This window comes from Syngnathus scovelli, chromosome 2 (genome assembly GCF_024217435.2).
Source record: "Syngnathus scovelli strain Florida chromosome 2, RoL_Ssco_1.2, whole genome shotgun sequence".
In the NCBI taxonomy this organism is placed as follows: domain Eukaryota; kingdom Metazoa; phylum Chordata; class Actinopteri; order Syngnathiformes; family Syngnathidae; genus Syngnathus; species Syngnathus scovelli.
The window spans coordinates 27,073,955-27,101,554 of NC_090848.1; the positions used below are offsets into that span (position 1 = coordinate 27,073,955).

A 27,600-nucleotide genomic window follows, 5' to 3' on the forward strand; every position below is an offset into this window, starting at 1 on the left:
AAGCTGTAGAAAAGTCTAGAGGCAGATACTAAATTCTTATCATTCCCCATCTCTAAGTGTCATCATGTGTGGACTCTGTCACATTTGAAAAATTTGTAATATTGTCAAAAATGTGAGAAACAGACTTGGAAATTTAGGGACATGTCATGTCAACTGATTCTAGTAATCGCAATGGATGTTAGTCTCTCACAAGATGACTATAAGCTCTGCAATAAGGTAAAAACGCAGATCAACCTGAAATAGGCAATATGACTTGCATGTCCCTACTGAAAGCTTACCCAAAAGCTGTCCATTATTCAGTCCTCTTTACATGAGCGTCTTAATGTCTGTTCCTCAACATCCATTACCACATAGGGCAAATCGTCATAAATAATACACACAATCAGGCAAGCTTTTGTATTTAAGACAGCACGTGAAAAGGATATGAATGTATCAAAATTTTAATAGCTATTTGCCTAACCGGATTGAAAGGATTTATGAAGTACAAGGCAGGTGTGGCACTGAAACGGAAGATTGTCTTCCCCCTATTTAGCACTATAAATGTCTGTGGAGAGAAGAACAGAGAGAGACAAAATATGTATGAATAAACAGTACATTTAGTTTAAAGAGCAGGTACAAAAAGCTGTGTTTCCAAATCTTTTTTCATCCACGGCACACCTTTTCATTGGGAAAAATCTCGAGGCACACACACCACCAAAAAACTGTTAAGTGTTACACCGGGTTCCATATTAAAATTTGTTATGTTACGGCAAACGACCTAGACAAAAGTGCCACACAAATAAAGTTTTAAATATATCTATCCATCCATTTTCCGAACCGCTTAGTCCCCACGGGGGTTGCGGGCGTGCTGGAGCCTATCCCAGCCGTCATCGGGCAGTAGGCGGGGGACACCCTGAACCGGTTGCCAGCCAATCGCAGGGCACACAGAGACAAACAACCATTCACACTCGCAGTCACACCTAGGGACAATTTGGAGTGATCAATCGGCCTACCAAGCATGTTTTTGGGATGTGGGAGGAAACCGGAGTGCCCGGAGAAAACCCACGCGGGCCCGGGGAGAACATGCAAACTCCGCACAGGGAGGGCCGGAGGTGGAATCGAACCCGCACCCTCCTAACTCTGAGGCAGACGTGCTACCCAGTGCACCACCGAGCCGTTTTTGTGAGTGTTTACTGAGGGTTTGTCCGGCAGTTTTGTGTGTATTCGTCTCGTGTGATACTAGTGCGGCGGGCATGTTCTGCTCAACATCGGCGGAAGTGGGTTTTATGGCGCTCTGGACTTTGGTGCGGAGAGATTAAGGGCGCTCGGACTGCTTCGTCATGGAGCGACGCCGGACTGGCCTGCTCTTCCTCCCCCGGTTGGACTGCGTCGTGAGGTCGGACTGCTCCGTCCTGGAGCATTGTTGGGATGCGTCGGCAGCGGGTCTGCGAGGCAGCGGAAGAGGAGCCAGCGCGGAGACGTCGGGCCAGGCTTGCAGCCAATCCAGCTCGCCCAGCCGTGCCTTCCATTCTCCTGGCGTACGTTCGTTCGCGGGACGACATTCGCCTGATAGGATCCACGAACCGGACAGCGCGTGCCTGCTGTGTGCTCGTGTTCACAGTGTCCTGATTGACTGTCATCTTACCGGACTCTGCTGTGCATCGGGAGCGGCTCGCGTGCTATCACGCTTATTGTTCATTGATGTTGACTTCTTGTGTTATTTTTCCTGTGTTGTTTACTTGTATGTGCGTTGTGAACTCTGTCTTGTCACCCTGGGATAGTGAGAAACGTAATTCCGATCTCTTTGTGTGTCTTGACATGCGGAGGAATTGACAATAAAGGAGTCTTTGACTTTGATATATATACCGTATTATTCGGACTAAAAGTCGCTCCGGAATATACGTTGCATTAGCCATAAAATGCACAATAAAGTGAAAAAAAACATATATAAGTCGCTCCGGAGTATAAATCGCATTTTGGGGGAAATTATTCGACAAAATCCAACACCAAGAACAGACATGAACGAGCAACAACAGGCTAAACGATACAGTATGCTAACGTGACATAAACACAAACTAAGAGCTGAGAACGGGCCTGATGTAACATTGACAGTTATTCAAATAACTATAACATAAATAACACCTTTATCAAACCATTTGTGTCACTCTAAATCATTAAATCCATCGATTGTCCTTTATGTCAATAATGCCGGGTGCGCGCTGCTGACGGCAGTTGCACTTAAAATCATTCCACAGGCCCATATAACGATATATAAATTATATATCAAATAACTCTTATATAAGCAATAATATTATCAAATCATCTGTGTCATTCCAAATCATTAAATCCATTGATCGTCCTTTACGTCAACAATGCCAGGTGCGCGCCGCTGATGCGATGGTGGCAGCCTTGAAACGCGAGGGGACGATGGCCTGCTGCAGGGAAACGTTAAATGTCCGTGAAGACACCCGACAGCTCCCCAGCGCAGTCCTTCATATATATATATATATATATATATATATATATATATATATATATAGAGAGAGAGAGAGAGAGAGAGAGAGAGAGAGAGAGAGAGAGAGAGAGAGAGAGAGAGAGAGAGAGAGAGAGAGACAAACCTGCTGTAATACTGTGATTTGCAAACCGAAGACATAAAACGGCACTGTTAAAACAAAAGTAAATGCTGAGAGGATCCGACGTTTACCCTTGACCAAAAAGAATGCAGATATCGCCAAGAAAGCTCGCTTTTTGCGAAGGGACAGAAAGATCCAATCCACATGGACAGCAAACTGCAAAGTCTATATAAAGCTGAACGGAACGCCAGAGGAATCCAGAAGAATGGTCGTCAGAAGTATAAAAGAATTGAACAAGTATCAGTAACAATCAGACAACAACTATACAAGGTAACAATGCTGTCTACTTATGGACTGGCTACCTGTGGAAATGACTGTGGACCAAAATGGCATTAGACTCTTCTGATATAGCTGAACTCACTTAACATAACATGCATGGATTTGAATATAACATTGACCCTGACAGCAACTTCTTTAAGAATGTAAATCGCAATTGTGGTTATCATACAGATGACCAATTTAATGCCAAAATCAATGTAAATCAAGGACTGTCAATTATCCATTTTAATAGCAGAAGCCTTTACGCCAACTTTATATGTTATATTAAGGAGTACTTATACCTTTTTAAAAGCAATTCAATATTGTAGCTATTTCTGAGACTTAGATTAACTCAGAGAAGGGTACAGATTTTGAGTTAAAAGGTTATGAACTCAAGTACAAGAGTAGGATGGAAAAAAGGGAGGGGGAGTGGCCTTGTTTGTAGACCAGAATCTCAACTTCAAGGTGATCGAAAATATGACTATATATATATATAACTATTGCTGATGTAATAGAATGTATTACCATAGAAATCGACATTGGTAAAAAAACAAATGTAAATCTTAGTTGTGTTTATCGAGCTCCTGGCTCCGACATTGACATTTTAAGGACACGGCCCCCTGCTTGACCCCCTCCAGTTTGTCTACCGGGCAAACAGGTCGGTGGATGATGCGGTCAACATGGGACTGTACTACATCCTGCAACACCTGGACACCCCAGGAACGTACGCCAGGATCCTGTTTGTGGACTTCAGCTGGGCGTTCAACACCATCGCTCCCGACATCCTCCAACAGAAGCTCATCCAGCTCGCGGTGCCTGCCTCCACCTGTCAGTGGATCACCAGCTTCCTGACCAACAGGAGACAGCGTGTGAGGCTGGGGAGCATCACATCTGACACCCGGACCACCAATACTGGAGCCCCTCAGGGGTGCGTCTTCTCCCCACTGCTCTTCTCTCACTACACCAACGATTTATCCGCAGGTGACTCTCCTGTGAAGCTCCTGAAGTATGCAGACGACACCACTTTCATCGGACTGATCCACAACGGTGATGAGACTGCGTACAGACAGGAGGTGGAGCGGCTGGTCCACTGGTGCAGCCAAAACCACCTGGAGCTGAACCCGCTCAAGACCGTGGAGATGACAGTGGACTTCAGGCGAGGCCCTTCACCACTTTCACCCCTCACTATCCGCAGTAATACTATTCTCTCCACAGACACCTTCAAGTTCCTGGGAACCACAATCTCTCGGTGCCTGAAATGGACCGGCCACATAGACTCTGTCCGGAAGAAGCCCCAGCAGAGGCTGTACTTCCTGAGACAGCTCAAGAAGTTCAACCTGCCGCGGGAGCTGCTGAAGACCTTCTGCACTGCCATCATCCAGTCTGTCCTCTGCACCTCCATCACTGTCTGGTTTGGATCGGCCTCCAAACAAGACAAGCACAGACTGCAACGGACAATAAGGACTGCAGAAAAGATAATTGGAATCAACCTCCCATCTATCCAAGACTTGTACCTGTCCAGGACCAGGAAACATGCAAGTAACATCTCTACAGACCCTTCTCACCCAGGTTGCAGTCTTTTTGAACTACTCCCCTCCGGACGGCGTTATAGAGCTCTGTACACTAAAACCAGCAGACACAGGGACAGCTTCTTCCCCCAGGCTGTTGCTCTGATGAACTCACACCACTCTTAGAGTCTCAGAGTCATTACTGTGCAATAACATCCTGCTCTCCACACCTTTTATGAATTGTCTACACTGTTTGTACTATATGTCCTCTCTGCATCCATTGCAGCCTGGTCATCCTAGAAGAGGGACCCTCCCATCTGTGGTCTCTTCTCAAGGTTTCTCATTTTCCCTAGCTGGAGTTTTGAGTTTTTCCTTGCCCTCTTGGGAGTTTAAGATCAGGGGATGTTTGAGAATATCTGCCATTTTTACATGTCCTGAGTATTGTTGTTAGTCACCTAAATGTTGAACAGAGGCTGTGATTTACCGAAGTCAAATTCCTTGTTTGGCACGCTCAAACGTGGCGAATAAAAAACTCTTGAATCTTGAATCTTATGGAGGGATTATTTACTAATACAAATCAGAAACTGAACTTCATCTGTGGTGATCTCAATATAGATCTTCTGAATCCCAACAAACATAAACAGACTGACGAGTTCTATTATACATTGTTTAGTATGCGTCTCTTTCCTATGATCACCAAGCCAAGCAGAGTAACATCATATTGTGCCACTCTCATTGATAACATATTCACAAATACAGTGGAGCCTCGGTTTTCGGCCACAATCAGTTCCAGAAGGCCGTTCGAGAAGTGAATCGTTCGAATTCCGTATCATGTTTTCCCATTACAAATAGTGGAAGAAAATATAATCCGTTCCAAGCCAAAAGACGCTTTTTTAAAGCATTTTTTCATTATTTTACACCATAAACTGCATAATTAAGTGAGTAGGTAATATATAAATAAGTAATATAAATAATAAACTGAATTAATAGAGTAGGCTAGGCTGGGGAATGTATTGCCGTATCTGCAGCAACTCGCTTGTGTGTTTCATTCTAATAGTAAAAGATATCTTTTTAAATTGTGAGGGGGAAAAAAAGCACATCAAAACATTTTTTTTATTTTTACCTATGAAAGACAACATTTTAAAAATCATGTGAAAGAAAAGAGCAAAAACGTTTTCTTAATTTCAAAAAGGTAAGCACAGTCGCCCCTCTCACAACATCAATTCCTTTAAGAGCGTCTTTGTTTTTCAGGATCGAGCTTATTGTCGATTTTTCCATGCAAATCTCCCGCGCCAACTCTGACACACGCACACCGGACTCATATTTAGCGATTAATTCTTTTTTTAAATTCAACCATTTTGCGCACTACTTTCCTCTTTTTGCCATGATCAGCTTTACTGCTCCCACTTGCTTCCTTTGGAGGCATGATTAGAGTTGATGCAATCCTCAGAGTAACGAGAATGTAAGAACGAACGGAGTCAGTTGGCATGCGGGTCCTCTCGGCTCATCTCGCGAGGTTCGACAACCGAAATTTCGTCCGACATCCGAAACAACAAAATCTCGACTTTTTTGTTCGAATACCGATTTGTTCGAGAACTGGGACGTTCGAAAACCGAGGCTCTACTGTAGCTTGGAAAACAATATCATTAGTGGGTTATTGCTGAATGATACAAGTGAGCATTTGCCTGTTTTTGTGGTTTATGACTGTGATTGTAATAATGTAAAGATGGAAGTAACGTTTACAAGAGGGTGAGAACATCAGAATCCCTGAGTGCTTTCAGAGCAGATCTATTGAGGGAAAACTGGAATTGTGTGTATAATGAGTGTAATGCAGACATACCATATGATATATTCCTAGAAAGATTTATGTCATTGTATGATAAAAACTGCCCACTGTCACGTCTCATCCCCAGCTGTGTTACTATGTGTCTCTGTTATCTTGGTTTCTGTCTGTGTGCTCGCCCCTCCCCTCCTGTGTGCCCATGATTAGTTTGGTTATTCTTACCTGCCTCTTGTTACCTGTCGTGTATATAAGTCCTGTCTGCCCCTCACGCCCCGTCGGATCATTGTTGTTGTCTTAATGTCTTCATGTCTTTTTGTTGCACATCTTTGTCGGTCAGTCCTGTTGTTGGTTTTGTTTGTTAAGTCATGTCAGTTTGCCGAGTCTGTTAGTTTGTGTTTTCCAATAAACCCTGGTCCAAGCTGCATTTGGTCGCCCTGCTCCATCCGATCCCGTGACACCCACTAAAGCAATGCAATAGGAAGCATAAGTATACAGAGTCCCCATGGATCACAAAAGGTCTACAAAATGCCAGTAAAAAGAAAAATTCTAGGTATTGAGAATTTATAAAGCATAGAACAGGTATGGGCAAACTACGGCCCGCGGGCCACATCCGGCCCACGGGACCCTTTAATCCGGCCCGCCAACCCTAAATAAATTGTATTATTAAACTTTTTTTTTTTTTTTTTTTCGGTCATTTTGCCTGCAATGACTGTGTTTCCCCAGTAGATGGGGAACCACTCGCCTGCGCATTTACTACCGGAAGCCGTGTCAGAAAGCTCGGTGCGCACTCACAAGTGCGTGTACGTACTCAGTAGTATGGAAATGGCGCACTCGCGCTCTATTTGTATCAATGCCGAATTTAGAGCGTGGGCTGTGACGACAGCATTCTTGTAATTTGCGCGCCGAGCTTTCGGATACAGTGTTACGCTAAAGCCACCCACAAACCTTCCCCTGGAATCCTTCCATTAAAATGAGTCGCCCAAGGAAAAGCAAGGTGGACACTGAGTGCCGAGTGTTTAAAAAGAGTGGCCAATTTGGCTCGATGTACGCGACGTGACATTCAGCCACATGAACATCAACATCAACCCGTCACAGATCTAGGTAAACGGACCAACACCTCGGATCTCTCCTAAGAATTGCCACAACAAATTTTACTCCAGACTATGACACACTAGCAAAAAAAGGGAGACCAACAACACTATTCCCACTGAAAATGAAGGGGAAGCTTTCAAGTTTGTTGTAAAAAAATGCATTTTGAATATAATCTGTACAAATAGCAGGGATTGAAACTAGCGACCATTCTCATTTTCAAACAATGCAGGATGCTCAAGGACATTGATGCACCACCTGTTTGTGACTAATCTTAACCTGTAAAGTTCTTAAGGCTTACTTTAAGGAAGTGTTTCCCGTTTCCTCACCTCTGTTACCAGGTGTTTGTGAGTTAAAACTCTGCTCTGATTTTTAGATACCCCTCGCCGTGTTGCCGTTTTGATTACTTTATTTGGATGTATGCTTTCACCGATTCTTCAAGATGATATATTTGGTCAGAATGTTTGCCGTTTGATGTGATCTCATAAGATAAACATCTTTCATTAATCTGACCTGCAGGCACTGAAGTGATGGAGACTGTTATTCATAATAACAGTGTCGTATTTTATGAGAATCACTGATAGCAGTTTTTTAGGGATTTCTTTTTTTAATGCTGTTAATAAATGCATTTGTTTTCATAAAACTTTTTTTGAATATCCATGCTTTACTACCTACTAAAGGCCAAAACCTTTTATGCAATGACCTTTACAGGTCGTTTATATTACTTCACACAAACACTACATCCATCTGCTCCAGGTTCGGCCCCCCGGTCAAAATTTAGAACCCAATTCGGCCCGCAAGTCAAAAAGTTTGCCCACCCCTGGCATAGAACCATTGAGACAGAAATTAAGTACAAAAGATATAAAAATAAACTGACGTAAATTATGAGGAGGTGCAAGAAGGATTACTACAGCAAGTTAATAGAGAAAAATAGAAACAATAGTAAAGAGATATGGGAGGTTTTAAAGAGTATTATCTGGAAAGGAGCTGCTAACACAAAGTATCCTGAACACTTCATGGATAATGACAAGACCATAAACAATATGGAAGATGCGGTCAATGATTTGAATGCATTTTTTGTGAATGTAGGACCAGAATTGGCTGAGGGTATCAGTGACCCGTCGATAGAGCAGGCAAGAGCAGTAGGAGATGGTGTTGAAATTAATCCAAGTTCAATGTACTTGAGAGCGGTTGATGAGAAAGAAGTTTTAGATATAATAAAATCATGCGAAAATAAAATATCTACAGATGGGAATGATGTTGATATGGCCTTAATTAAGGAAGTTGTTGATGGACTGGTAAATCCTCTGACATACAACTGTAATTTGTCCTTTAAAACAGGTACCTTCCCAAGCAAATTGAAAACGACAAAGGTTATCCCACTGTATAAAACAGGAGATAAACATCTCTTTACAAATTATAGACCTGTTTCTCTATTATGTCAATTCTCTAAAATCTTGGAGAAGCTTTTCATTGTGAGACTGGATAGCTTCACTAAGATACACAACTTGCTAACTGACAGTTGTTAGGGTTGATAGATATATGTTGATCCTATGCTTATGTTGGAATGTAACCTGTAATAATTAACCTAGCTTGTCCTGTCTTAACAAAAGTAGTAGAACAAAGTGCTAAGATCTTTTGAACTGATTGACAAGCTGCAGAGGAAGCAATCAAAGTTGTTTTGTTTACACAACGTCGTAAAACACCCCCTGCTATGCTTTGACCAGAGGTCAGGGGATTCAACCCCATCCTGTCCACTCTCACCCCAACCCTGTTTCTCTCAATAAAAATGCTCTTGCAAGAGGCCTGAGTCAGACCTCATTCGATTATCGCTGTACGCACGGCGACGAATGACTCTCCATTTGCAAATGCTTAAAAAGGGCATACTGTCTCCCGTGTGGTTCTTGCAAAAATAAGTTAGAGTGAGCACCACTCTAACACAGTCAATATGGATTTAGAACAAATAGATCAACAACTATGGCACTAATGGATTTGACGGAAGAAATAACTAACTGCATTGACAATAAGGAATATGCGGTAGGAGTATTTATTGATTTGAAAAAAGCTTTTGATACCACGGACCATAACATTTTATTGTATAAATTGGAAAGATATGGGTTGAGAGGTGTAGCATTGAGCTGGTTAAAACGTTACATTACTAATAGACAACAGTTTGTTAAGATGGGTAATCATATATCATCATGCCTAGACATTACCTGTGGACTCCCTCAGGGGTCAGTGTCGGGCCCCATATTATTTATTTTGTACATAAATGATATTTGTAAGGTGTCAAATATCTTTAAATGTATTATTTTTGCGGACAACACCAACATCTTCTGTTCTAAAAATAACTATTGAAGACTATTATTGGAGACTATTACAACTGCATTGTCCAAACTAAAAATATGGTTTGACATTAATAAATTATCATTGAATGTAGACAAAACAAAACTGATGGTATTTGGAAATCGTAAAATAGATACACAGGTTCAAATAACAATAGATAATGTCAATATTGAACAGGCTTATGAGATCAAATTTTTAGGAGTAATATTAGACAATAAATTATGTGGGAAACCTCATATAAGATACGTTAGAACCAAAGTAGCAAGGAGTATTGCAGTATTGTGCAGTGCAAAACATATTCTGGAGCAAAGCATGTTGTACACTCTGTATTGTTGTCTTGTCTTACCACATTTGACTTACTGTGTGGAGATATGGGGAAATCCATACATAGGCACTTTAAAACCATTAATTATACTACCAAAAAAAAGCTATGATAATTGTACATAAGGTTGGCTTTCGAGATCATACAAATAATTTTGTCATGCTATCATGTTTTTTTTGGGTTGTTGTTGTCTTGTCTTGTGTGTCGTATTTTCACTACCTGTTTTATTTTGTTACCTCTCTCGTTTCAGTTGGTGGCTCCTTCCTCTGTGCTTCTGTCGACTTGTATTCCCTGATCCCGATTGTGTGCACCTGTGTCCTTGGGCCTAATTGTCTGCACCTGTGTCCTCGCCCTTCTGTGTGTATTTAGTCCGTGTCTTCCCCTTGTCTTGTGCCAGTGTGTCTTGTCTCGTCTCGAGCACCAGCGATTGCGTGAGTTAAAGATATCCAGTAGAGAATACCATTGTGAGATACCCGTTTTTGTCAAGCCTGAGTTCCGTGTTTTTTCAGTATTGTTTTGCCACCGTGATTTCCCTCTGTTAGAGGCGCTTTGAGTTTTTTTCTGTCTCCAGCCAGTTGGAATAAATTTATTTTTGATTGACACTCTGCATCCGAGTCCGCTCCCTGATCCAAGCCTGACGCAGCTGTGCGCCGCAGTGCGCTCCCAGGCGTCACAGCAAGTGGAGGCTTTGGGTGTTGGAGTCCAAGGGCTCGCGAGGAGTCAGGAAGACTTCCGAGGGGTGGTGGCCGCCCAGGTAGAGACGCTGAGCAAGCAGATGCAGGAGGTACTCTCGTTTCTGACCGCGGGACCAGCAGCGACGCCCAGCCCATCTGCTGCTCCCCCCGTGACTCATCTTGCTGCCGCCCCCATGACCGTGGGTGCCAGACTGGCTCCTCCGGAACGCTACCCAGGTGAACCCGGTCTTAGAAGAGCCTTCATCACAGAGTGTGAAATGCAGTTTGAGCGGTCCCCAGGTGATTTCCCCACAGAACGCTCCCAGGTGGCCTACATGGTATCTTACCTAACGGTAAGGGTCCGTGCCTGGGCCACCGCAGAATGGGCTAGGGATTCCGCTACCTGTCGTTCCCTCCCCGCTTTCATCGAGGCCCTGCATATGGTGTTCGACCCGATCTCTTCAGACCGAGAGAAGGCTCGGGAGCTCTGCCAGCTGACCCAGGGTCGAGAGACTGTCGGGGACTACGTGATCCGTTTCCGCACTCTGGCCGCGGAATGCGGGTGGAATTCGACGGCCCTGTATGATGTCTTCCTCAGGGGCCTTTCCGGACCCATACAGGACCAGCTCATCCCCCTTGACCTTCCCACAGACCTCAACGTTCGGATCGCGCTGGCTATCCGCACAGACAATCGGCTGCAGGATTGGAAGAAGCATCGAGCAAGCAGGAACTCCCCCGTCTCCCCCCTCGTGCCAGTGGCCGGTCCTTCACCCCTCGAGGCAATCCGCCCCAGGTCGAACATGGATCTGCAGCCCCAGGGGTTTGAACCAATGCAGTTGGGCAGAGCTAAGTTGACCGAGGAGAAAAAGGAGCGCCGACGCCAGGAAGGTAGATGCTACTACTGCGGTGCGCCAGGACATATCCTCCCCTCCTGTCCGGTGAGGAAGAACCTGATGGTGAGCACTTTCTCTGTTACCCAGCAGCAGGTTCGCGGTCTACCCATCGGCATGATTACACACCTAGGAAAGGACATTAAACTTGAGGTGCTAATAGACTCCGGGGCCGATGACAGTTTGGGCGACTGGGCGTTTGCTCGAAGATTAGGGGTAAAAACTGAACTGCTAAACACGACCGTGAAAGTCAAGGCGCTCAATGGACAAGCACTTTTTGATATCACTCATGTAACTGAACCAGTCTCTCTGTCGTTTGGTCACCACCATGAGAAAATAAGATTGCACGTCGTGACCTCCCCCATGAACCCCCTTATCCTCGGGTATCCATGGCTACAACGCCACAACCCGACTATAGACTGGGAATCCGGGGGGATAACGGTATGGGGATCCCACTGCCAAGTGTCATGTCTTGAATCTAACCCCTCGAGTGACCCTAAACGTGATTCTAACCCGATCTCTGTTTCTCCTGTCCTAGACCCAGAAACCCCAGATTTGACCGGGGTCCCCGCGTGTTACCATCAATTGGCAGAGGTATTCAGCAAAGTTAAGGCTACCTCTCTACCCCCCCACCGTCCGTATGATTGCGCCATTGAGCTTTTGCCTGGCGCTATCATACCCAAGGGGAGGCTTTATTCCCTTTCGGCACCCGAAAAGCAGGCCCTGAACATGATGAATATTGACACATCATTTAAAGCGGGTTTGATTAGACCGTCATCGTCTCCTGCGGGGGCCGGATTCTTTTTTGTGAACAAGAAAGACGGTACCCTACGCCCCTGGATAGACTACAGTCCCCTCAATCAGATCACAATTAAGAACCGGTATCCCCTTCCACTCATGTCAACCGTTTTTGATCAACTACAACAAGCTCGGGTGTTCACCAAGTTAGATTTGCGCAATGCGTACCACCTAGTGCGCATCCGGGAGGGGGATGAATGGAAAACGGGTTTTAACACGCCTCGAGGACACTTCGAATACTTAGTAATGCCGTTTGGCCTCACTAATGCACCCGCTGTATTCCAGGCCATGATTAACGATGTACTGAGAGACTGTTTGGATCATTTTGTTTATGTAAATTTGGACGATATTCTGATTTATTTACCGGATTTAGAGACCCATAAGTCACATGTTAAGACTGTATTGTAACGCCTCCTTGATCACCAGCTTTACGTCAAGGCCGAGAAGAGCGAGTTCCACGCCGATACTGTATCTTTCCTGGGCTTCATCATAGCCCCTGGCAAAGTGCAGATGGACCCGGCAAAAGTAAGCGCAGTGACTAAATGGCCTACCCCTGATAGCCGCAAAAAAGTGCAGCAATTCCTCGGCTTTGCTAACTTTTATAGGTGGTTCATCAGAGGCTTCGGCGCTACAGCGGCCCCACTGCATGCTCTAAAATCCCCTAAGGTTCCGTTCTGTTGGACGGCGAAGGCAGAGGCGGCCTTCCAGGAGCTGAAGAAGCGCTTCAGCTCCGCCCCGTCCTCACGCTGCCCGACCCATCCCGTCAGTTCGTGGTGGAGGTTCTGATCCAAGCCTGACAAATTTGTTTTTAAAACCAAACGCTTCAAAGCTAATGGACTTATTCAAATTTAGACTGGCACAGATAATGTATCGAGCAAAGACTCAAAAACTCCCAGGAAACATTCAAAAATTATTTATTGAAAAAGATAAGGGATATAAATTGAGAAGAAAATGTAACTTTGATAAGGGGTATGCTCGCACCAATCTCAGGAACAGGTGCATATCATCCTATGGCAGGCATGTCCAAAGTCCGGCCCGCGGGCCAAATCCGGCCCCCGGTCAGATTTCATACGACCCGCAGCTACGGTCTTATAATGTATTAATTATGGCCCGCTTGCACTGTCAAATTGAAAACAAAAGAAATCATGAAACTTGAAACTGTAATTCATCCTATTACCAAAAGTTGGCGGCACCACCTCTCTCCGCTCATTTCTGCCATGGTGACTGCAAAGAAAACGAGTCAAGTTGATATTGAAGGCCGTCGCTTTCAAGAGAAATGGGAATACCAATACTTCTTCACTGAAAATCAAGGCAATTGTGTTTGTCTAATTTGTAAAGAGACAGTTGTCTTGTTTAAGGATTTTAATCTAAAGAGACACTAGAGTCTAATATATTAGACTAAACATGCTAACACATACGACAAGCTAACAGGGAGTGACCGAGCTGATAAAGTGAAGCAGCTCCAAGCTGAACTGGCATCACAATAGCGATTCTTCATGTGGGGCTGTGAGTCAAAAGTAAATCAAAAGTAAATATTAATTAATATTAAATAACTCGAAGCGGCCATGGTACTGTTGTTATGAACCTGTAGACGTGACACAAACTATTACTTTCTGAAAGATATTGTAAATGACAAGAGCAAAATTCACTTATTTTAAGTTTTAATAATAACAGACAACGTTGCATTACTTATAACTCCTGTTTAAAATGTTCATGAGGCAAAAATCATTTTAAACTCATGTAAATTTAAGGTATTTCATACAGTTTGTTCAATGTTATCTGACTCTTCAGATATGAATGAAAGGCAGAATTTGTGTTTTTAGAGTTGTTCACATCTGCCTGAGTGTCTTGTATTTGGTTATTTTGTCATTTAAAAAATAAAGACAGTTGGGACAGTGAAATTTGTTTTATAACAGTGTGCATTTGCATGAAATTTTTGTAGTTAAGAAATGTCAGAAAAAACTATTGGACCCCGGGCCCCTTCACTTTATGAAATCTGGCCCTCCTTGCAAAATGTTTGGACACCCCGGTCCTATGGAGTAACTGTGTGGAATGGCCTAGAAGATAAAATGAAGGAAAGCAGAAATATAGTTCTATTTAAAAAAAATGTATAAAGGAATGATATTTGCTAATTACCAAAAAGAGGAAAATGAAGGTCAAACGTTTGGATTATAAGCTGTTTTTGTTGTTTTCTCTTGTTCTTTTGTAATTTAATGTTCTCACTTGGAACTTAGTGATGGATAGGGGTAGGACATGTTAAGCTTAGGCTTCTTCCTACTCCTTTTCAAACAGTGATGTATGTATATTGTTTGTTGTTTGTTTTTATTGTCTTTTATTCTTTAAATCATGTTCGAAATAAAGATTCATTCATTCATTCATATGTATATATTACCCCTCCATGAGTCGTCACCATATTGTGGTGGAGGGGGTTGCATGTCCCTATGATCCTAGGAGCCATGTTGGCTGGGGCTTCATGCCCCTGGTAGGGTCACCCATGGCAAAAGGGTCCGAGGTGAGGGGCCAGACGAAGCACGGCTCAAAAGACCCCTTGTGAAGAATACAATATACAGTGGAGCCTCGGTTTTCGAACGTCCCGGTTCTCGAACAAATCGATATTAGAAAAAAAAATGCGATATTTTTTTGCTTCGGACGTCAGATGAAATTCGGTTGTCGAACCTTGCGAGATGAGCCGAGAGGACCCGCATGCCAACTGACTCCATTCGTTATTACGTTCTCGTTACTCTAAGGATTGCATCAACTCTAATCTCCAAAGGTAGCAAGTGGGAGCAGTAAAGCCATCGTAAAACACAAAGACACTCCTAAAGCAATGCGACACTGAGCGCCCGGCGTGCTGCGGTTGGGTGATCGGACTAAATTAAGCTCCCTGCGCACTGAAGTCCACTTAAATTTTTGAAAGTACATTAGGACTTTAAAAATATTTTCTAAATTTTAGCGACTGCATTGCAGTTGCGTGGTCGGCGGCGCGCAACGGTTGTGCGTTCGGCGGTGCGCTGCAGTTGCGCGATCGGATGAAATTAAGCTCCCTGCGCACTGATATCCAGTTATATTTTGGAAAGTTTGGAAAATTATTTGTCAGGGGAAAAATAGATTCGGAATTCGAACGATTCACTTCTCAAACAGCCTTCGGGAACGGATTGTGTTCGAAAAACGAGGCTCCACTGTATATGTACTTAATTTTCCCTTGCCTGAACGTGGGTCACCGGGGCCCCATGTGGAGCCAGGCCTGGAGGCCCGGCTCGATGGCGAGCGTCTGGTGGCCGGGCCTTTGCCCATGGGGCCCGGCCGGGCACAGCCAGAAAAGGAAACGTGGGTCCCCCTTTCCATGGGCTCACCCCCTGTGGGAGGGGCCAAAGGGATCGGGTGCATAGTGAGCTGGGTGGCGGCCAAGGGCGAGGACCCCGGCTGCAGAAGCCGGCTCTTGGGACATGGAATGTCACCTCTCTGGCTGGAAAGGAGCCTGAGCTGGTGTGTGAGGCAGAAAAGTTCAGACTAGACATAGTCGGACTTGCCTCCACACACAGTTTGGGTTCTGGTACAAGCCCTCTCGAGAGTGGCTGGAATCTCTTCCACTCTGGAGTTGCCCACGGTGAGAGGCGTCGAGCAGGTGCGGGCCTACTTATTGCCCCCGGGCTGGGCGCCTGCACATTGGGGTGGACATCGGGGACGGTACCTCTGGATTGGCAGACTGGGGTGGTGGTTCCCCTTTTTAAGAAGGGGGACCGGAGGGTGTGTTCCAACTACAGAGGAATCACACTCCTCAGCCTTTCTGGTAAGGTCTATTCAGGGGTGCTGGAGAGGAGGGTCCGTCGGGAAGTCGAACCTCGGATTCAGGAGGAGCAGTGTGGCTTTCGTCCTGGCCGTGGAAAAGTGGACCAGCTCTATACCCTTGGCATGATCCTCGAGGGGGCATGGGAGCTCGCTCAACCAGTCCACATGTGTTTTGTGGACTTGGAGAAGGCATTCAACCGTATCTCTCGGGAAGTTCTGTAGAAGGTGCTTCGGGAGTACGGGGTGCCAAGCCAACTGATAAAGGCGGTACGGTCCCTGTATCTTTGATGCCTGAATTTGGTTCGCATTTCCGGCCGTAAGTCGGATTCGTTCCCAGCCAGGGTTGGACTCCACCAAGGTTGCCCTTTGTCACCGGTTCTGTTCATAACTTTTGTGGAGAGAATTTCTAGGCGCAGCCGAGGCGTTGAGGGTGTCCGGTTTGGGGACCTCAGCATTGCGCCTCTGCTTTTTGCAGACGACGTGGTGCTGTTGGCTTCTTCTAGCCGTGATCTCCAGCTCTCACTGTAGCGGTTGGCAGCCGAGTGTGAAGCGGTTGGGATGAGGGTCAGCACCTCCAAATCTGAGTTCATGGTTCTCGGTCGGAAAAGGGTGGAATGCCCTCTCCGGATCAGGGATGAGATCCTGCCCCAAGTGGAGGAGTTCAAGTATCTTGGGGTCTTGTTCACGAGTGAGGGCAGGATGGAGCGTGAGATCGACAGGCGGATCGGTGCAGCGTCGGCTGTAATGCGCACTCTGTACCGGTCCGTCGTGGTGAAGAGAGAGCTGAGCCAAAAGGCATAGCTCTCAATTTACCCGTCGATCTACACTCTAACCCTCACCTATGGTCACGAGCTATGGTTCATGATCGAAAGAACGAGATCCCAGATACAAGCGGCCGAAATTAGTTTTCTCCGCAGGGTGTCCAGGCTCTCCCTTAGAGATAGGGTGAGAAGCTTGGTCATCCGGGAGAGACTCGGAGTAGGACCGCTGCTCCTCCACGTTGAGAGGAGCCAGATGAGGTGGTTCGGGCATCTCATCAGGATGCCTCCTGTACGCCTCCCTGGGGAGGTGTTCCGGGCATGTCCTACCGGCAGGAGACCCCGTGGACGACCCAGGATGCACTGGGTCTCTCAGCTGGCCTGGGAACATCTTGGGATCCACCGGGATGAGCTCGACGAAGTGGTTGAAGAGAGGGAAGTATGGGAGTCCCTCCTAAAGCTGCTACCCCCGCGACCCGACCCCGGATAAGCGGAAGAAGATGGATGGATGGATATATACAGCATATATATATATATATATATATACACCGTATTTTCTGCACTAATAGGCGCATTTAAACACTTTAAATTTACTCAAAAAACCACAGTGCGCCTTATAATGTTGATCCATACTGGTTGTACACACCGCTCTGCCAAAATGTTTCAGTACATTTTAGTACCACTAGTCAAGTACAAGGTTACATCGCTTCCCAGCATTACGGCAACCGTGGTCAGGGGGCGTCACTGAATAGCTGTTGTACCCGCGAGGCTATTTCATTTAAAAATAGGCTGTTCCGTTAATTTTTTCGAGTACATTTACGGATCAATATCCAATGGAATCATAAATAAGCAGCACCAATGTGTTAAATCACTCTTGAGTCGGTTCCAATCACTTTTAGGGGAGAGAGTTTGAGAAATGTGATTGTTTACAGGGGGCCGCCATGACACTTTGCTGAGGCTCATGGGAGTCTGCGAGCTGAGGCTCATGGGAGTTTGCGGGTGGCTAATGCTATAATGATAGCTGCTATATATACGAGGCTATTTCATTTCAAAATAGGCTGCTCCGTTAATGTTTCGAGTAAATTTACGGATCGATATGGAAGGGAAACATAAGTAAGCAGTACCAATGTGTTAGATCGAACTTTAGTTGGTTCCGATGACTTTTATAGGAGATAGTTTGAGAAACGCGATTGTTTACTGAGGGCTTATTGGTTATTGGCTAGTGGATGCATACCGCAACCCTCGTCAACCTCAGTTTGTTGCAGTGCACCCTTTATATGAAATCATTTCTAAAATTATATATATATATATATATGTATATATATATATATATATATAGAGAGAGAGAGAGAGAGAGAGAGAGAGAGAGAGAGAGACAGAGAGAGAGAGAGAGAGAGACAGAGAGAAAGAGAGGGAGTTGAATAATTGAATAGAAAATAAATCCATCCATCCATTTTCTGAACCGCTTAGTCCCCACGGGGGTCGCGGGCGTGCTGGAGCCTATCCCAGCCGTCATCGGGCAGTAGGCGAGGGACACCCTGAACCGGTTGCCAGCCAATCGCAGGGCACACAGAGACAGACAACCAATCGCACTCACACTCACACCTAGGGACAATTTGGAGTCTTCAATTGGCCTACCAAGCATGTTTTTGGAATGTGGGAGGAAACCGGAGTGCCCAGAGAAAACCCACGCGGGCCCGGGGAGAACATGCAAACTCCACACAGGGAGGGCCGGAGGTGGAATCGAACCCGCACCCTCCTAACTGTGAGGCGGACGTGCTACCCAGTGCGCCACCGAGCCGCCTAGAAAATACATATTTTTTAAATTCTATTTATTTTTTCTAATAAGTGACAGTTTGAAAAGTATTTAGACAGTGTAAGAGATAAACTATTGAAAAAAGTGATTGTCATTAATATCCAAAATAATCAACATGACTGTGTTTACTGTTTTAGACTAGCTCTGAAAATATTGAGAAAATAAGAACAAAGTCGTGTTTTAAGCAGCTGAGTGGTATCACAGTGAGGGTGTCATGAATTCGCTGTCTAGTTTGTGTTGGTGAAAAATGCACAATCCAGGTTTTCCGGTCGAACTATATGCTGGGATTTCCGTCAGTCTACAAACGCACCACGGCCATCAGCGCGTCACTGTTATCACACACATAAACTGAATATGCGCCGATGCAGCACGATCAGCCCAACACAACATTAAATCTCAAGATTAGTGTAATTTGTGCGCTAACTGACCAGAGATTTTGCGATTCTGTTTACAATGCATGCCGTAACATATACTGGACAATTTCCCACAGCACAGCTGAACATTTTTCACGGCACACCAGTGTGTTACAGCACAGTGGTTGGGAAACACTGGTTTAGAGCACCACCATCTCACAAGATATAATTTGGACTTTCTCATGCATTAAAATACACACAAAAGCGCAATTTGTGCCGTTCTCACACATTTTGGTCATATTTTGACTGTTTGAATATTATTTTTTACTATTAAATTTCAAAATTTGAAAATTGTGCATAAAACCATAATGTGAGATAACTGTTTTGATAACTGGGATTTACTGGGATATGCTACGTACAAAACATGAGCACAAACCGAGTGTGTTCTATCATTTTGTACGAAGTAAAACACATCGGAAAAAAGGCAAGCGGCTGCCAGGTTCGTTCTATTATTATTATTACTATTATTTATAAAACCATCTGTGTCACTCCAATTCATTATATCCATTGATCGTCCTTTATGTCAACAATGCCGGCCGGGTGCGCGCCGCTGACGGCGGTTGCACTTCAAAATATTCCACAGGCCCATATAACAATATATAAATTATATATCAAATAACTATTATATAAGCAATAATATTATCAAACCATCTGTGTCACTCCAAATCATTAAATCCATCGATCGTCCTTTATGTCAACAATGGGTGCGCGCCGCTGATGGCGCTTGCACTTCAAAATATTCCACAGGCCCATATAACGATATCTAAATTATATATCAAATAACTATTATATAAGCAATAATATTATCAAACCATCTGTGTCACTCCAAATCATTAAATCCATTGATCAAATTCCTCGTCCTTTGTCAACAACGCCGCACGTGCGCCCTGACGTCAGCCTCGTCGTTATTCCACAGATCTAGTATAGAACTATATTGTAGCGTTAACAAAGTACAAAGAAAGACGTGGGTTTGGTAAGCGGCTCTTTATTTAACAAAACAAGAGTTCAACGAGCCAACAACTACTGAACTGTAACGATAAAAACATACACAAGGAGCTACACGAAATGAAATATATCAAATAACTATAACATAAATAGTTCACCGCCACACGACCCCAAGCACCGGCGTCGACTTCAAGGCATGTGGTGGTGTGGACTTCCATCCCCGGAGGTGGCACTTCCAGCCACGGAGGTGGAAGGGAGTTCCATAGAATAGGACCGGGCGTGCATAAAAGCCATGTCCGAGCTCCATCCACCGTCCCTGGACAGCCACCCGAGCGCCGGCCCCCGACTTACATCCACGAAGGTGAAAGAGAGCTCCGTAGAGTAGGACCGGGCGTGCGTAAAAGCCATAATAGTTTTTCGAACCTTCTGTGTCACTCCAAATCATTAAATCCTTCAAACTCTTCATCCTCCGTATCACTTACAAACAAAGCCGCTAATGATGGCGGTAGTACGTGGGGTCCTTCGTCATCTTCGTCATCCCATGATCGAATCTTTGTCCTTTATGTAAACAACCGCCGCGCCGCTGATGTCACTTGAAATTCAAATAGCAGTAATTCTTTGCTACATCGCGGTTCGTTTATCGCGGTTTCACTTTTTAATTTTTTTTTATTTTGTAAATTTCTGAAAAAAATCACATATAAGTCGCTCTCAGTATAAGTCGCCCCACCCAAACTATGAAAAAAAACGCGACTTATAGTCCGAAAAACACAGTACACAAAATATGACAATGTGTGTGTGTGGGGGGGTGTATCCTGCTTAGCAATCACTCTTGCCAGGTTTTTGAGAAACCAAAAGAAGGTGGCAAGCCTCTTCCTGTGGATAACCTCATAAGTGTTTAAATAAAACAGCAAAAGGCATCAAAGTTCAATGAGATACTGCATTTGTACAAGTGAGTGTGCTTTAGTGAAGTCTCCCTTGCTACATTAAGCCCCTAGCAAAGTGTGCGTGTGTGCGTGTGTGTCACGACTCGTGTGTGCACTCCCCGCCAATACCATGCAAAGACATCAGCATTTCAAGGCTGAATATGGAGCAGCCAAGCAGCTTCAGAGTGGTTACGTGACCATTGCTGATATGCATTTGACAGACATTTAGATCATGCCAATAACATCTTCCTCTCCCGAATTACAAGTCCATTGTAAACTCCCTAAATGTACTTCAGTTTCAGCCAATTGTGAATGATTTAGTAATATGCACCTAGCATGTGCAAGTGTGTTGTTTTTGTGTGACAAATGTTGATCATGTAAGCAAATTTGATGCAGCCAATTTTTTTACACGTACGGTCTGATTTGTTCTGCTTCACTTCCATATCACCGCACATATTAGCGTCTGCTTTCCTTGCTGCAGGCAATAACAATGCTACTAAATTCGTTTGTCCATTTTCACATTCGCCTTTGAGCAAATGGTTGCAGAGGTAAAGCTAATAATGGTCACCTTTAATTCTGCTACCATAGCGTTCTTATCGCTGATGCAATAAATGTTCTACACATCCTTTTCTCTTCTCCAATTCCTCTATTTTACTTACTCTCTGTCTCTGTCTGTCTGTCCGTCCGTCCCTCTCCCCCACCCCCCGAACTCTGCACCCAACTCCATCTGCGTCTGCTTCTCAACTCAACCTTATGGGGAGAGATTTGTGTCAAACTTATTCACACAAATACTACATCCGCAATTTATACTTGTGTTTTGTATCCACACTTAAATTTTCACATTTTCGGATGCACAAAAAACTTATTCTGTTTTTCCAATCCACAAATACGTTTATAATTTTTGCATGGTTTTTTTGTTGTGTGTGCATTTATCATTTGTAAGCATTCATTTCTGTGTGTGAAATGTCAAATATGCGTTCGTGGATCAGTGGCCTCGTGCATTTATTTTTGACAGAACCATCACGTCGTTTTCACACGTACACACGCATGCACACACACACATGCGCGCACAGACACACACGCAGTCTCAGATATTCACATGTGCTTCCATCCACTGGAAGCAGTGTTGTTGTCTCCATTGAACGGGAGAAAGACGTCACCTTTTTCCCTTTTAAAGATTGACAATACACGATATACCACTTTTTTTTTTGCCCGTACCAAGTTTAGCTGTTTTTATTGGTAATATGGTTTGAAATAGTAAATTTGTGAGTGATTTGAAAAGCAAGGTGATATTTACTTGGGTGCAGCAGGCTAGCAGCGTAACTCCGTCATTGCACAACTCTGACAGCTCAAACGTTTTGGGGCGAAATGTTATTTAAGATAAATCGGTCCTTCAGTGAGTGCATTCCAAACAGTTAATGGCAGTCAATTCTTCCTCCTTTAATCCACATGTGGAAGACACGACATGGCCAGTTTGCGCTCAGCAACACCACGTTGGTTGACTGGAGTCACGGTGCCCCACTGAGTACCTCGTTGCGCTGAGAGCTGAAGTAAACAACAGCATCAGTCTGTCCACGTGGAAAATGTAATCCTGGCAAATAAATCACCTTTTTTAATAAATGTACCTGTAATCTGATTACGTGTTTTTTCTGTTACTGGAATACAGTTTTGGTTTTTTTTGTATTCTAAATACGTAATGCTTTACATATATTCGGTTACTCCCTAAGCCTGTTTATCATTTACTCTTTTTATTTCTGTCTTCACATTCAAAAGCACACAGACACGTAACATATCAGAGAACTTCATTCTAGACAGGACATTATCATTACTATTACCGTATTTGCCGGTGTATTGGTCGACCTTTTTCGATCCAAAATCGACCGAAAAAAATCGACCTCGACTTATACACCGAGTCATAAAATTTAACTTCGTATTCATCGCTTCAAATGTGATGGTAACCAAGGCCGTTTCTCATGCATCTCATTGTGCGTTGCACTTAGAAAATTTGAACCGGGCGGCGTGCGCGAGTGCGCGGCCCGCTGGAAGTCGAATGAGGCGCCGCGATCTCCTCCGCGGTGCTTATAAACAGCCGATCCGCTCGGCGGGGGCTATTTTCGGCCACTTGGCGCGTCCGCACGGCCTCCCGGATGTGCCGGGCGGGTGCGCGAGCTCGCCGGCCGTTGGAAGTCGAATGAGGCGCCGCGATCTCCTCCGCGGTGCTTATAAACAGCCGATCCGCTCGGCGGGGGCTATTTTCGGCCACTTGGCGCGTGCGCACGGCCTCCCGGATGTGCCGGGCGGGTGCGCCAGCTCGCCGGCCGCTGGAAGTCGAATGAGGCGCTGCGATCTCCTCCGCGGTGCTTATAAACAGCCGATCCGCTCGGCGGGGGCTATTTTCGGCCACTTGGCGCGTGCGCACGGCCTCCCGGATGTGCCAGGCGGGTGCGCGAGCTCGCCGGCCGCTGGAAGTCGAATGAGGCGCCGCGATCTCCTCCGCGGTGCTTATAAACAGCCGATCCGCTTGGCGGGGGCTATTTTCGGCCACTTGGCGCGTGCGCACGGCCTCCCGGATGTGCCGGGCGGGTGCGCGAGCTCGCCGGCCGCTGGAAGTCCAATGAGGCGCCGCGATCTCCTCCGCGGTGCTTATAAACAGCCGATCCGCTCGGCGGGGGCTATTTTCGGCCACTTGGCGCGTGCGCACGGCCTCCCGGATGTGCCGGGCGGGTGCGCGAGCTTGCCGGCCGCTGGAAGTCGAATGAGGCACCGCGATCTCCTCCGCGGTGCTTATAAAGTGCCGATCCGCTCGGCTTGGAGCTATTTCCGGCCTCCCGTTGGTGCCGGGCGGCGTGCGCGAGCTCGCCGGCCGCGATCTCCTCCGCGGTGCTTATAAACAGCCGCATGCGCACGGCCTCCCGGAATTTGAACACATTTCGTCAATAAATTTCGCATATTGAATTTTGAAGTTTAATATAATGCAACAATTGAGCTCGACTTATACAAAGGATATATCATAAAATCGTAAATTTCCGTCGAATTTTAGGGGGTCGACTTATACACCCAGTCGACCTGTACACCGGCAAATACGGTAACTACAAACCGGATTCGGTTGAAGTTGGGAAATTGTGTAAAACGTACATAAAAACAAAATACAATGATTTGAAAATCCTTTTCAACCTATATTCAATTGAATACGCTACAAAGGCAACATATTTAATGCTCAAACTCATAAACTTTATTTTATTTTTCAAATAATAATTAACTTGGAATTTCATGGCTGCAAGACGTGCAGTAGAAGTTGGGAAAGGGCATGTTTACCACTTCGTGACGTCACCTTTACTTTTAATAACACTCAATACACGTTTTGGAAGAGAGGAGACTAATTCTCTTAGCTTCTCATGTGGAATTCTTTCCCATTCTTGCTTGATGAATCACTTCAGTTGTTCAACAGTCCGGGGTCTTCCCTGTCGTATTTTACGCTTCATAATGCGCCACACATTTTCAATGGGAGACAGGTCTGGACTGCAAGCGGGCCAGGGGAGAACCTGGACTATTTTACTTAAAAGCCACGTTGTTGTAACACATGCAGAATGTGGCTTGGTATTATCTTGCTGAAATAAGCAGCGGCGTCCATGAAAAAGTTGTCGCTTGGACGGCAGCCTATGTGGCTCCAAAATCTGTATGTACTTTTCTGCATTTATGTTGCCTTCACAGAAATGTAAGTCACCTATGCCATGGGAACTAATGCATCCCCATACCATCTGTCAAGTGGCATGGTGGTACAAGATGGTGTAAAATTGGGTATCGAATTTGGCCCAGGCACATTGGCTATCCCAAAACATGTAGTAGTTCCAAAATTTCACCAGGAGATGGTGTTAAAGCTTGACATAGGGGTGACCTGATGGAAACTAACAAATCTAATAAATTAAATTGTTAGCAATTGGGAGGACACGACCTGTTCAAACGCGTACCAACGCACAATTTGGAAATATGAGTTTGGTATGCCATAATTTTAAGATGTAGCAGCTTAAATATAAATGTTAAAGTTAGAAGAACCCATTATTATGGCTAAGTATGATTATGTGTGAAAATTGATCTTTATTAGACAAGATATATTATTTTAATGTTGCAATGTTTTATCCAATCTGTATTTAACATTGTTGTTCCATAGATACATGAATGTATTAAGTTGTGGGGAGACAAAAGAGGTTGTTTGTAACACTATTGGAATCGACCAGATATTCACCTAGATATTTTTCTGACCTGGTGCAGGGATTCTGATCTTTCACCTAGATATTCCTATGACCTGGTGCTGGGATTCTGACTTTTCACCTAGATATTCTTATGACCAGGTGCAGGGATTCTGACCTTTCACCTACATATTCCGATGAGGTAATGCTAGAAGCCTATAAATATGTTGTCCTGACACAGACCGAGGCGGTTCTTCCTCGTCAGGGCGATGGCTGTGACGCTGCCCGGTGTAAAGAACGCCGTTTAGACGAAGATGGATTTTTCATTCTTTTTGAGACTGAACCAAAATCTACTAAGATGAATTTCCAGAGTCTTCGAATTAGACTTTGTCAAAGTTTAAGCTTCAAATTGGACTTTGTCAAATTTTAAGCTTCGAGGAAGGCAGATGAGACAGCCGCTTCGGGCAGAAAGGGGAAGATGCCAACGTTACGGGATTGGCTAAGCTCCTCATGGCCAAACCTTTCCTTCTTTTTTAAACAGAATTTGGATTTTGGAACAAAGGAGAGCCGATCACTAGACTTGTTCAACCAAATAGGATTTTAAATCTTTTGTTTCCTCTTTTGTTCTGAGACGGGTGAGTGTTGTTGTTTTTTCGATTTGTAATTATTTTTCTTGCTTATTTATTAAATTTCTTCTTAATCCTTAATTTGGTTATCGATTATTTTGTATTAACTATGTTGAGCATGGTTTTATATGCAGTAATTAGAACTTTAAATTTTCTTTATTTCCCTATCATAGTTATTCTTTAAATCCGTTCAATTATTTTTAAAGTGAAGACAGCTTTAATCCTTAAAATCAGGAATTGTCGGATCTGGTTCAAAGTATGTTATCTTGAGCTCAGCTAGGGCGAGTGCGCTCTAGTAAATCAATGAATCCCTTCGGTCTTACCAAAGACAGATGAATTTATCCGACAAATGCTTCAAATCAAAAATGGGGAAGAAGCCACTGGTAAAAAGCGCGGGGTCATCTTGATTCCGGGCCTCAAGAGGTTACTCTGCACCGGTTTCAGAGTGACTTTAAAGGGATTGGCGTCCTAAAAACAATAAATTAATTCTGTCCGAATTGATATAATCTTTCCCCGCCCCGACCTGGAAACTCTCGTCTCCCTATGAGGGCTGCGTTACATCAGCGGGGTCGAAGGGGATTTTAACCCTTTAAACGGAGGGTCGGGTCACTTACGGTTGATAAGTGCGCATTTGACACATCACAGATGTTGGCTTTTGAACTTTGCGTTGATAACAGTCCAGATGGTCCGCTTCCTCTTTGGTCCGGAGGACACAATGTCCAGTGTTTCCAAAAACAATTTGAAAAGTGGGCTCATCAGACCACAAAACACTTTTCCATTGTGCATCAGTCCATTTTGCATGAGCTCGGGCCCAGGGAACCCGGCGGCGTTTCTGGATGTTGTTCATAAACGGCTTTTGCTTTGCATGGTAGAACTTTTAACCCGCACTTACTGATGTAGTGACGAATTGTATTTACTGACAGTGGTTTTCTGAAGTTTTCCTGAGCCCATTTGGTGATATCCTTTACACACTCATGTCGTTTTTTAAGGCAGTGCCGTCTGAGGGATCGAAGGTCACGGTCATTCAGTCTTGGTTTCCGGCCATGGCGCTTACGTGCAGTGATTTCAACTGATCCTCTGAACCTTTTGATGATATTATGAACTGCAGATGTTGAATTTCAAGATGGCGGCGCGTGCACACGCAGCGGCCGCTCTCTGTCCCGTCAGTACGGTGATTTGTTCGTCTAATGAGTGTTCGTCCGACAGTCTTGTGTGTTCGTCTCGTCGTGCTTTATCGTGCTACAAGTACAGCAGGCAGGTTCTGCTTGACATCGGCAGAAGTGGGTTTTGCGGCGTTCTGGACTTTGAAGCGTCGACATTAAAGGCGCTCGGACTGCTACGTCCTGAAACGTCGCCGACCTCACCCGCTATTCCTCCCCTGGTTGGGAGCCGTCGGAAACGGTGTGCGAGGAGGCAGAAGAGGGGCAAGCGCGGAGGCGTCCGGGCCAGGCTGGCGGCCAACCCAGCGCGACCGGCGGTGCCCTCCATTCTTCTGGCGAATGTTCGATCGCTGGACAACAAAATGGATTACGTTCGCCTGCTGAGGTCTACGAACCGGACGGTGCGGAACTGCTGTGTGCTCGTGTTCACCGAGACCTGGTTGAGTGACAACATTCCGGACTCTGCCGTGCATCTGGACCGGATAGCGTGCTATCGGGCGGACCGTGCCATTGTACGAGGGGGAAAGTCGCGAGGAGGTGGAATATGCGTCTACATCTGAGAAGAATGGTGCCGGGACTCTGTGGTGGTATGTAAGCACTGCTCGCCGCTTGTGAAGTTTGTGATCATTAAGTGCCGTCCTTTTTATCTGCCGAGGGAATTTACCGCGATTCTGCTAGTCGCGGTATACATCCCGCCTTCCAA

General features: G+C 45.0%; 1 protein-coding gene across 8 annotated transcripts in view; it reads right to left on the bottom strand.

Moving 5' to 3' along the window:
* The window catches only part of LOC125988673 (sodium channel protein type 8 subunit alpha), a 155,500-nt gene that overhangs the window by 96,497 nt on the left and 31,403 nt on the right, over positions 1-27,600 (bottom strand). For all 8 annotated transcript variants that reach the window (XM_049754150.1, XM_049754147.1, XM_049754144.1 and 5 more), the window contains exon 3: positions 426-544. In XM_049754150.1, coding sequence (XP_049610107.1) covers positions 426-544 — 119 coding nt within the window. The remainder of the gene's footprint in view (positions 1-425; positions 545-27,600) is intronic.